General features: G+C 43.5%; 1 protein-coding gene across 1 annotated transcript in view; it reads right to left on the bottom strand.

Moving 5' to 3' along the window:
• The window catches only part of LOC139533655 (gamma-secretase-activating protein-like), a 49,839-nt gene that overhangs the window by 19,736 nt on the left and 17,333 nt on the right, over window positions 1-12,770 (bottom strand). Inside the window, exons 21-22 of the mRNA XM_071331886.1 lie at window positions 8,595-8,653; window positions 8,172-8,203 (exon numbers count right to left, since the gene is read on the bottom strand). Coding sequence (XP_071187987.1) covers window positions 8,172-8,203; window positions 8,595-8,653 — 91 coding nt within the window. The remainder of the gene's footprint in view (window positions 1-8,171; window positions 8,204-8,594; window positions 8,654-12,770) is intronic.

Genomic DNA, 12,770 nt, shown 5'->3' with positions numbered 1-12,770 from the left:
TCCTAGAGAGACGAGGTTTCTCACATTCCTAGAGAGACAAGGTCTCTCACATTCCTAGAGAGACAAGGTTTCTCACATTCCTAGAGACAAGGTTTCTTACATTTCTAGAGAGACGAGGTTTCTTACATTCCTAGAGACAAGGTTTCTTACATTCCTAGAGAGACGAGGTTTCTCACATTCCTAGAGAGACAAGGTCTCTCACATTCCTAGAGAGACAAGGTTTCTCACATTCCTAGAGAGACGAGGTTTCTTACATTCCTAGAGAGACAAGGTTTCTTACATTCCTAGAGAGACAAGGTTTCTCACATTCCTAGAGAGACAAGGTGTCTTACATTCCTAGAGACAAGGTTTCTCACATTCCTAGAGAGACAAGGTGTCTTACATTCCTAGAGAGACAAGGTTTCTCACATTCCTAGAGAGACAAGGTTTCTCACATTCCTAGAGAGACAAGGTGTCTTACATTCCTAGAGAGACAAGGTTTCTTACATTTCTAGAGAGACAAGGTTTCTCACATTCCTAGAGAGACAAGGTTTCTCACATTCCTAGAGAGACAAGGTGTCTTACATTCCTAGAGAGACAAGGTCTCTCACATTCCTAGAGAGACAAGGTTTCTCACATTCCTAGAGAGACGAGGTTTCTTACATTCCTAGAGAGACAAGGTTTCTCACATTCCTAGAGAGACAAGGTTTCTCACATTCCTAGAGAGACAAGGTTTCTCACATTCCTAGAGAGACAAGGTCTCTCACATTCCTAGAGAGACAAGGTCTCTCACATTCCTAGAGAGACAAGGTTTCTCACATTCCTAGAGAGACGAGGTTTCTTACATTCCTAGAGAGACAAGGTTTCTCACATTCCTAGAGAGACGAGGTTTCTTACATTCCTAGAGAGACAAGGTTTCTTACATTCCTAGAGAGACAAGGTTTCTCACATTCCTAGAGAGACAAGGTGTCTTACATTCCTAGAGACAAGGTTTCTCACATTCCTAGAGAGACAAGGTGTCTTACATTCCTAGAGAGACAAGGTTTCTCACATTCCTAGAGAGACAAGGTTTCTCACATTCCTAGAGAGACAAGGTGTCTTACATTCCTAGAGACAAGGTTTCTTACATTCCTAGAGAGACGAGGTTTCTCACATTCCTAGAGAGACAAGGTCTCTCACATTCCTAGAGAGACAAGGTTTCTCACATTCCTAGAGACAAGGTTTCTCACATTCCTAGAGACAAGGTTTCTTACATTCCTAGAGAGACGAGGTTTCTCACATTCCTAGAGAGACGAGGTTTCTTACATTCCTAGAGAGACGAGGTTTCTTACATTCCTAGAGAGACAAGGTTTCTTACATTCCTAGAGAGACAAGGTTTCTTACATTCCTAGAGACAAGGTTTCTTACATTCCTAGAGAGACGAGGTTTCTCACATTCCTAGAGAGACGAGGTTTCTCACATTCCTAGAGAGACGAGGTTTCTCACATTCCTAGAGAGACGAGGTTTCTCACATTCCTAGAGAGACAAGGTCTCTTACATTCCTAAAGAGACAAGGTTTCTTACATTCCTAGAGAGACGAGGTTTCTTACATTCCTAGAGAGACAAGGTCTCTCACATTCCTAGAGACGAGGTTTCTTACATTCCTAGAGAGACAAGGTCTCTTACATTCCTAGAGAGACAAGGTTTCTTACATTCCTAGAGAGACAAGGTCTCTTACATTCCTAGAGAGACAAGGTCTCTCACATTCCTAGAGACGAGGTTTCTTACATTCCTAGAGAGACAAGGTTTCTCACATTCCTAGAGAGACGAGGTTTCTCACATTCCTAGAGACGAGGTGTCTCACATTCCTAGAGAGACAAGGTTTCTTACATTCCTAGAGAGACGAGGTTTCTCACATTCCTAGAGAGACAAGGTCTCTCACATTCCTAGAGAGACAAGGTTTCTCACATTCCTAGAGACAAGGTTTCTTACATTTCTAGAGAGACGAGGTTTCTTACATTCCTAGAGACAAGGTTTCTTACATTCCTAGAGAGACGAGGTTTCTCACATTCCTAGAGAGACAAGGTCTCTCACATTCCTAGAGAGACAAGGTTTCTCACATTCCTAGAGAGACGAGGTTTCTTACATTCCTAGAGAGACAAGGTTTCTTACATTCCTAGAGAGACAAGGTTTCTCACATTCCTAGAGAGACAAGGTGTCTTACATTCCTAGAGACAAGGTTTCTCACATTCCTAGAGAGACAAGGTGTCTTACATTCCTAGAGAGACAAGGTTTCTCACATTCCTAGAGAGACAAGGTTTCTCACATTCCTAGAGAGACAAGGTGTCTTACATTCCTAGAGAGACAAGGTTTCTTACATTTCTAGAGAGACAAGGTTTCTCACATTCCTAGAGAGACAAGGTTTCTCACATTCCTAGAGAGACAAGGTGTCTTACATTCCTAGAGAGACAAGGTCTCTCACATTCCTAGAGAGACAAGGTTTCTCACATTCCTAGAGAGACGAGGTTTCTTACATTCCTAGAGAGACAAGGTTTCTCACATTCCTAGAGAGACAAGGTTTCTCACATTCCTAGAGAGACAAGGTTTCTCACATTCCTAGAGAGACAAGGTCTCTCACATTCCTAGAGAGACAAGGTCTCTCACATTCCTAGAGAGACAAGGTTTCTCACATTCCTAGAGAGACGAGGTTTCTTACATTCCTAGAGAGACAAGGTTTCTCACATTCCTAGAGAGACGAGGTTTCTTACATTCCTAGAGAGACAAGGTTTCTTACATTCCTAGAGAGACAAGGTTTCTCACATTCCTAGAGAGACAAGGTGTCTTACATTCCTAGAGACAAGGTTTCTCACATTCCTAGAGAGACAAGGTGTCTTACATTCCTAGAGAGACAAGGTTTCTCACATTCCTAGAGAGACAAGGTTTCTCACATTCCCAGAGAGACAAGGTGTCTTACATTCCTAGAGAGACAAGGTTTCTTACATTTCTAGAGAGACAAGGTTTCTCACATTCCTAGAGAGACAAGGTTTCTCACATTCCTAGAGAGACAAGGTGTCTTACATTCCTAGAGACAAGGTTTCTCACATTCCTAGAGAGACAAGGTTTCTTACATTCCTAGAGAGACAAGGTTTCTTACATTCCTAGAGACACAAGGTTTCTCACATTCCTAGAGAGACGAGGTTTCTTACAATCCTAGAGACACAAGGTTTCTCACAATCCTAGAGACACAAGGTTTCTCACATTCCTAGAGACACAAGGTTTCTCACATTCCTAGAGAGACAAGGTTTCTTACATTCCTAGAGACACAAGGTTTCTCACATTCCTAGAGAGACGAGGTTTCTCACATTCCTAGAGAGACAAGGTTTCTTACATTCCTAGAGACACAAGGTTTCTCACATTCCTAGAGAGACAAGGTGTCTTACATTCCTAGAGAGACAAGGTTTCTCACATTCCTAGAGAGACAAGGTGTCTTACATTCCTAGAGAGACGAGGTTTCTTACAATCCTAGAGAGACGAGGTTTCTCACATTCCTAGAGAGACAAGGTTTCTTACATTCCTAGAGAGACGAGGTTTCTTACATTCCTAGAGAGACAAGGTTTCTTACATTCCTAGAGAGACGAGGTTTCTTACATTCCTAGAGAGACAAGGTTTCTTACATTCCTAGAGACAAGGTTTCTTACATTCCTAGAGAGACAAGGTTTCTTACATTCCTAGAGAGACAAGGTTTCTTATATTCCTAGAGACAAAGTTTCTTACATTCCTAGAGAGACAAGGTTTCTTACATTCCTAGAGACGAGGTTTCTTACATTCCTAGAGACGAGGTTTCTTACATTCCTAGAGAGACAAGGTTTCTTACATTCCTAGAGACGAGGTTTCTTACATTCCTAGAGACAAGGTTTCTTACATTCCTAGAGACAAGGTTTCTTACATTCCTAGAGAGACAAGGTTTCTTACATTCCTAGAGACGAGGTTTCTTACATTCCTAGAGACGAGGTTTCTTACATTCCTAGAGAGACGAGGTTTCTTACATTCCTAGAGAGACGAGGTTTCTTACATTCCTAGAGAGACAAGGTTTCTTACATTCCTAGAGAGACAAGGTTTCTTACATTCCTAGAGAGACAAGGTTTCTTACATTCCTAGAGACAAGGTTTCTTACATTCCTAGAGACAAGGTGTCTTACATTCCTAGAGAGACGAGGTGTCTTACATTCCTAGAGAGACGAGGTTTCTTACATTCCTAGAGAGACGAGGTTTCTTACATTCCTAGAGAGACGAGGTTTCTTACATTCCTAGAGAGACGAGGTTTCTTACATTCCTAGAGAGACAAGGTTTCTTACATTCCTAGAGACAAGGTCTCTTACATTCCTAGAGAGACGAGGTTTCTTACATTCCTAGAGAGACGAGGTGTCTTACATTCCTAGAGAGACAAGGTTTCTTACATTCCTAGAGAGACGAGGTTTCTTACATTCCTAGAGAGACAAGGTGTCTTACATTCCTAGAGAGACAAGGTTTCTCACATTCCTAGAGAGACGAGGTGTCTCACATTCCTAGAGAGACGAGGTGTCTAACATTCCTAGAGAGACAAGGTCTCTTACATTCCTAGAGAGACGAGGTGTCTAACATTCCTAGAGAGACAAGGTTTCTTACATTCCTAGAGAGACGAGGTTTCTTACATTCCTAGAGAGACGAGGTTTCTTACATTCCTAGAGAGACGAGGTTTCTTACATTCCTAGAGAGACGAGGTTTCTTACATTCCTAGAGACAAGGTTTCTTACATTCCTAGAGACAAGGTTTCTTACATTCCTAGAGAGACAAGGTTTCTTACATTCCTAGAGACGAGGTTTCTTACATTCCTAGAGACGAGGTTTCTTACATTCCTAGAGAGACGAGGTTTCTTACATTCCTAGAGAGACGAGGTTTCTTACATTCCTAGAGAGACAAGGTTTCTTACATTCCTAGAGAGACAAGGTTTCTTACATTCCTAGAGAGACAAGGTTTCTTACATTCCTAGAGACAAGGTTTCTTACATTCCTAGAGACAAGGTGTCTTACATTCCTAGAGAGACGAGGTGTCTTACATTCCTAGAGAGACGAGGTTTCTTACATTCCTAGAGAGACGAGGTTTCTTACATTCCTAGAGAGACGAGGTTTCTTACATTCCTAGAGAGACGAGGTTTCTTACATTCCTAGAGAGACAAGGTTTCTTACATTCCTAGAGACAAGGTCTCTTACATTCCTAGAGAGACGAGGTTTCTTACATTCCTAGAGAGACGAGGTGTCTTACATTCCTAGAGAGACAAGGTTTCTTACATTCCTAGAGAGACGAGGTTTCTTACATTCCTAGAGAGACAAGGTGTCTTACATTCCTAGAGAGACAAGGTTTCTCACATTCCTAGAGAGACGAGGTGTCTCACATTCCTAGAGAGACGAGGTGTCTAACATTCCTAGAGAGACAAGGTCTCTTACATTCCTAGAGAGACGAGGTGTCTAACATTCCTAGAGAGACAAGGTTTCTTACATTCCTAGAGAGACGAGGTTTCTTACATTCCTAGAGAGACGAGGTTTCTTACATTCCTAGAGAGACGAGGTTTCTTACATTCCTAGAGAGACGAGGTTTCTCACATTCCTAGAGAGACGAGGTTTCTTACATTCCTAGAGAGACAAGGTTTCTCACATTCCTAGAGAGACGAGGTTTCTTACATTCCTAGAGAGACGAGGTTTCTCACATTCCTAGAGAGACGAGGTTTCTTACATTCCTAGAGAGACGAGGTTTCTCACATTCCTAGAGAGACGAGGTTTCTTACATTCCTAGAGAGACGAGGTTTCTCACATTCCTAGAGAGACAAGGTTTCTCACATTCCTAGAGAGACAAGGTGTCTTACATTCCTAGAGAGACAAGGTTTCTCACATTCCTAGAGAGACGAGGTTTCTTACAATCCTAGAGAGACAAGGTTTCTTACATTCCTAGAGAGACGAGGTCTCTTACATTCCTAGAGAGACAAGGTTTCTCACATTCCTAGAGAGACGAGGTTTCTTACATTCCTAGAGAGACAAGGTTTCTTACATTCCTAGAGAGACAAGGTGTCTCACATTCCTAGAGAGACGAGGTTTCTTACATTCCTAGAGAGACAAGGTTTCTTACATTCCTAGAGAGACGAGGTTTCTTACATTCCTAGAGAGACAAGGTCTCTTACATTCCTAGAGAGACAAGGTGTCTCACATTCCTAGAGAGACGAGGTTTCTTACATTCCTAGAGAGACGAGGTTTCTTACATTCCTAGAGAGACGAGGTTTCTTACATTCCTAGAGAGACAAGGTTTCTCACATTCCTAGAGAGACAAGGTGTCTTACATTCCTAGAGAGACAAGGTTTCTCACATTCCTAGAGAGACGAGGTTTCTTACAATCCTAGAGAGACAAGGTTTCTTACATTCCTAGAGAGACGAGGTCTCTTACATTCCTAGAGAGACAAGGTTTCTCACATTCCTAGAGAGACGAGGTTTCTTACATTCCTAGAGAGACAAGGTTTCTTACATTCCTAGAGAGACAAGGTGTCTCACATTCCTAGAGAGACGAGGTTTCTTACATTCCTAGAGAGACAAGGTTTCTTACATTCCTAGAGAGACGAGGTTTCTTACATTCCTAGAGAGACAAGGTCTCTTACATTCCTAGAGAGACAAGGTGTCTCACATTCCTAGAGAGACGAGGTTTCTTACATTCCTAGAGAGACGAGGTTTCTTACATTCCTAGAGAGACGAGGTTTCTTACATTCCTAGAGACGAGGTTTCTTACATTCCTAGAGAGACAAGGTGTCTCACATTCCTAGAGAGACAAGGTTTCTTACATTCCTAGAGAGACAAGGTCTCTTACATTCCTAGAGAGACAAGGTTTCTCACATTCCTAGAGAGACGAGGTTTCTTACATTCCTAGAGACGAGGTTTCTTACATTCCTAGAGAGACAAGGTGTCTCACATTCCTAGAGACAAGGTTTCTCACATTCCTAGAGAGACGAGGTGTCTAACATTCCTAGAGAGACAAGGTCTCTTACATTCCTAGAGAGACGAGGTTTCTTACATTCCTAGAGAGACGAGGTTTCTTACATTCCTAGAGAGACGAGGTTTCTTACATTCCTAGAGACGAGGTTTCTTACATTCCTAGAGAGACGAGGTTTATTACATTCCTAGAGACAAGGTTTCTTACATTCCTAGAGAGACGAGGTTTCTTACATTCCTAGAGAGACAAGGTTTCTTACATTCCTAGAGAGACGAGGTTTCTTACATTCCTAGAGAGACGAGGTTTCTTACATTCCTAGAGAGACGAGGTTTCTTACATTCCTAGAGACAAGGTTTCTTACATTCCTAGAGAGACAAGGTTTCTTACATTCCTAGAGAGACGAGGTTTCTTACATTCCTAGAGAGACGAGGTTTCTTACATTCCTAGAGAGACGAGGTTTCTTACATTCCTAGAGAGACAAGGTTTCTTACATTCCTAGAGAGACAAGGTTTCTTACATTCCTAGAGAGACAAGGTTTCTTACATTCCTAGAGAGACAAGGTTTCTTACATTCCTAGAGAGACAAGGTTTCTTACATTCCTAGAGAGACAAGGTTTCTTACATTCCTAGAGAGACAAGGTTTATTACATTCCTAGAGAGACAAGGTGTCTTACATTCCTAGAGAGACAAGGTTTCTTACATTCCTAGAGAGACGAGGTTTCTTACATTCCTAGAGAGACAAGGTTTCTTACATTCCTAGAGAGACGAGGTTTCTTACATTCCTAGAGAGACAAGGTTTATTACATTCCTAGAGAGACAAGGTGTCTTACATTCCTAGAGAGACGAGGTTTATTACATTCCTAGAGAGACGAGGTTTCTTACATTCCTAGAGACAAGGTTTCTTACATTCCTAGAGAGACGAGGTTTCTTACATTCCTAGAGAGACAAGGTTTCTTACATTCCTAGAGAGACGAGGTTTCTTACATTCCTAGAGAGACAAGGTTTATTACATTCCTAGAGAGACGAGGTTTCTCACATTCCTAGAGAGACGAGGTTTCTTACATTCCTAGAGAGACGAGGTTTCTTACATTCCTAGAGAGACGAGGTTTCTTACTTCCTAGAGAGACACATTCCTAGAGAGACAAGGTTTATTACATTCCTTCTACTAACATTAATTGATAGTGACTTTTAGAATGTGACATCTTACCAAGATTCCAGCTGTCCACCATCGACAGAACTCTGAAAATAACAGAGGAAATATCAGATTATGACTTACTTGACTTTTAAGTGGAAACTGTCTGTATGTTTGAGTGTTATTATCTATCAGTGTTATTGATCCCTGTGTGTTAATATGTATCAGTGTTATTGATCTCTGTGTGTTAATATCTATCAGTATTATTGATCCCTGTGTGTTAATATCTATCAGTGTTATTCATCCCTGTGTGTTAATATCTATCAGTGTTATTGATCCCTGTGTGTTAATATCTATCAATGTCATTGATCCCTGTGAGTTTGTCTCTCTGTGCTTTCAATAGTCAAGTTCCCCCTGTACCCCACCAACACGCTTCCTCCAACACACACAACATTCTGCAACACACAAGAGACTCTCGCTCTTCGGTTCTCCACCTACTGTTTAGTGTTCTCCTCAATGTGACGCAGATAGTTAGAAGCCTTCTTGTTCTCTGACTTCTGAAACAGAGAGGGAGGAACATGTTCTCTAACTTCTGGAACAAACAGAGGGAGGAACATGTTCTCTAACTTCTGGAACAGACAGAGGGAGGAACATGTTCTCTAACTTCTGGAACAAACAGAGGGAGGAACATGTTCTCTGACTTCTGGAACAGACAGAGGGAGGAACATGTTCTCTGACTTCTGGAACAGACAGAGGGAGGAATGTGTTCTCTAACTTCTGGAACAGACAGAGGGAGGAACATGTTCTCTAACTTCTGGAACAAACAGAGGGAGGAACATGTTCTCTGACTTCTGGAACAGACAGAGGGAGGAACATGTTCTCTGACTTCTGGAACAGACAGAGGGAGGAACGTGTTCTCTAACTTCTGGAACAGACAGAGGGAGGAACGTGTTCTCTGACTTCTGGAACAGACAGAGGGAGGAACGTGTTCTCTGACTTCTGGAACAGACAGAGGGTAGAACGTGTTCTCTAACTTCTGGAACAAACAGAGGGAGGAACATGTTCTCTAACTTCTGGAACAGACAGAGGGTAGAACGTGTTCTCTAACTTCTGGAACAGACAGAGGGTAGAACGTGTTCTCTAACTTCTGGAACAGACAGAGGGAGGAATGTGTTCTCTAACTTCTGGAACAGACAGAGGGAGGAATGTGTTCTCTAACTTCTGGAACAGACAGAGGGAGGAACGTGTTCTCTAACTTCTGGAACAGACAGAGGGAGGAACATGTTCTCTGACTTCTGGAACAGACAGAGGGAGGAACGTGTTCTCTGACTTCTGGAACAGACAGAGGGAGGAACGTGTTCTCTAACTTCTGGAACAGACAGAGGGTAGAACGTGTTCTCTAACTTCTGGAACAGACAGAGGGAGGAATGTGTTCTCTAACTTCTGGAACAGACAGAGGGAGGAATGTATTCTCTAACTTCTGGAACAGACAGAGGGAGGAACGTGTTCTCTAACTTCTGGAACAGACAGAGGGAGGAACGTGTTCTCTGACTTCTGGAACAGACAGAGGGAGGAACATGTTCTCTGACTTCTGGAACAGACAGAGGGAGGAACGTGTTCTCTGACTTCTGGAACAGACAGAGGGAGGAACGTGTTCTCTAACTTCTGGAACAGACAGAGGGAGGAACGTGTTCTCTGACTTCTGGAACAGACAGAGGGAGGAACGTGTTCTCTAACTTCTGGAACAGACAGAGGGTAGAACGTGTTCTCTAACTTCTGGAACAGACAGAGGGAGGAATGTGTTCTCTAACTTCTGGAACAGACAGAGGGAGGAATGTGTTCTCTAACTTCTGGAACAGACAGAGGGAGGAATGTGTTCTCTAACTTCTGGAACAGACAGAGGGAGGAACGTGTTCTCTAACTTCTGGAACAGACAGAGGGAGGAACATGTTCTCTGACTTCTGGAACAGACAGAGGGAGGAACGTGTTCTCTGACTTCTGGAACAGACAGAGGGAGGAACGTGTTCTCTAACTTCTGGAACAGACAGAGGGAGGAACGTGTTCTCTGACTTCTGGAACAGACAGAGGGAGGAACGTGTTCTCTAACTTCTGGAACAGACAGAGGGAGGAACATGTTCTCTGACTTCTGGAACAGACAGAGGGAGGAACGTGTTCTCTAACTTCTGGAACAGACAGAGGGTAGAACGTGTTCTCTAACTTCTGGAACAGACAGAGGGAGGAACGTGTTCTCTAACTTCTGGAACAGACAGAGGGAGGAACGTGTTCTCTAACTTCTGGAACAGACAGAGGGAGGAATGTGTTCTCTAACTTCTGGAACAGACAGAGGGAGGAACGTGTTCTCTAACTTCTGGAACAGACAGAGGGAGGAACGTGTTCTCTAACTTCTGGAACAGACAGAGGGAGGAACGTGTTCTCTAACTTCTGGAACAGACAGAGGGAGGAACGTGTTCTCTAACTTCTGGAACAGACAGAGGGAGGAACGTGTTCTCTAACTTCTGGAACAGACAGAGGGAGGAATGTGTTCTCTAACTTCTGGAACAGACAGAGGGAGGAACATGTTCTCTGACTTCTGGAACAGACAGAGGGAAGAACGTGTTCTCTAACTTCTGGAACAGACAGAGGGAGGAACATATTCTCTGACTTCTGAAACAGACAGAGGGAGGAACGTGTTCTCTAACTTCTGGAACAGACAGAGGGAGGAACATGTTCTCTGACTTCTGGAACAGACAGAGGGAGGAACATGTTCTCTGACTTCTGGAACAGACAGAGGGAGGAACATGTTCTCTGACTTCTGGAACAGACAGAGGGAAGAACGTGTTCTCTAACTTCTGGAACAGACAGAGGGAGGAACATGTTCTCTGACTTCTGGAACAGACAGAGGGAAGAATGTGTTCTCTAACTTCTGAAACAGACAGAGGGAGGAACGTGTTCTCTAACTTCTGGAACAGACAGAGGGAGGAATGTGTTCTCTAACTTCTGGAACAGACAGAGGGAGGAACGTGTTCTCTAACTTCTGGAACAGACAGAGGGAGGAACGTGTTCTCTAACTTCTGGAACAGACAGAGGGAGGAACGTGTTCTCTAACTTCTGGAACAGACAGAGGGAGGAACGTGTTCTCTAACTTCTGGAACAGACAGAGGGAGGAACATGTTCTCTAACTTCTGGAACAGACAGAGGGAGGAATGTGTTCTCTAACTTCTGGAACAGACAGAGGGAGGAATGTGTTCTCTAACTTCTGGAACAGACAGAGGGAGGAATGTGTTCTCTAACTTCTGGAACAGACAGAGGGAGGAACATGTTCTCTGACTTCTGGAACAGACAGAGGGAAGAATGTGTTCTCTAACTTCTGGAACAGACAGAGGGAGGAACGTGTTCTCTGACTTCTGGAACAGACAGAGGGAAGAATGTGTTCTCTAACTTCTGAAACAGACAGAGGGAGGAACGTGTTCTCTAACTTCTGGAACAGACAGAGGGAGGAACATGTTCTCTGACTTCTGGAACAGACAGAGGGAGGAACGTGTTCTCTAACTTCTGGAACAGACAGAGGGAGGAACGTGTTCTCTAACTTCTGGAACAGACAGAGGGAGGAACATGTTCTCTGACTTCTGGAACAGACAGAGGGAGGAACGTGTTCTCTGACTTCTGGAACAGACAGAGGGAGGAACGTGTTCTCTAACTTCTGGAACAGACAGAGGGAGGAACGTGTTCTCTGACTTCTGGAACAGACAGAGGGAGGAACGTGTTCTCTAACTTCTGGAACAGACAGAGGGTAGAACGTGTTCTCTAACTTCTGGAACAGACAGAGGGAGGAATGTGTTCTCTAACTTCTGGAACAGACAGAGGGAGGAATGTGTTCTCTAACTTCTGGAACAGACAGAGGGAGGAATGTGTTCTCTAACTTCTGGAATAGACAGAGGGAGGAACGTGTTCTCTAACTTCTGGAACAGACAGAGGGAGGAACATGTTCTCTGACTTCTGGAACAGACAGAGGGAGGAACGTGTTCTCTAACTTCTGGAACAGACAGAGGGTAGAACGTGTTCTCTAACTTCTGGAACAGACAGAGGGAGGAACGTGTTCTCTAACTTCTGGAACAGACAGAGGGAGGAACGTGTTCTCTAACTTCTGGAACAGACAGAGGGAGGAACGTGTTCTCTAACTTCTGGAACAGACAGAGGGAGGAACGTGTTCTCTAACTTCTGGAACAGACAGAGGGAGGAACGTGTTCTCTAACTTCTGGAACAGACAGAGGGAGGAACGTGTTCTCTAACTTCTGGAACAGACAGAGGGAGGAACGTGTTCTCTAACTTCTGGAACAGACAGAGGGAGGAATGTGTTCTCTAACTTCTGGAACAGACAGAGGGAGGAACATGTTCTCTGACTTCTGGAACAGACAGAGGGAAGAATGTGTTCTCTAACTTCTGGAACAGACAGAGGGAGGAACATATTCTCTGACTTCTGGAACAGACAGAGGGAAGAATGTGTTCTCTAACTTCTGAAACAGACAGAGGGAGGAACGTGTTCTCTAACTTCTGGAACAGACAGAGGGAGGAACATGTTCTCTGACTTCTGGAACAGACAGAGGGAGGAACATGTTCTCTGACTTCTGGAACAGACAGAGGGAGGAACATGTTCTCTGACTTCTGGAACAGACA

The sequence above is a fragment of the Salvelinus alpinus genome, chromosome 11 (assembly GCF_045679555.1).
Source record: "Salvelinus alpinus chromosome 11, SLU_Salpinus.1, whole genome shotgun sequence".
Lineage (NCBI taxonomy): Eukaryota > Metazoa > Chordata > Actinopteri > Salmoniformes > Salmonidae > Salvelinus > Salvelinus alpinus.
The sequence above is the reverse complement of the archived record's forward strand: the minus strand, read 5'-3'. Positions and strand labels throughout refer to the sequence as shown.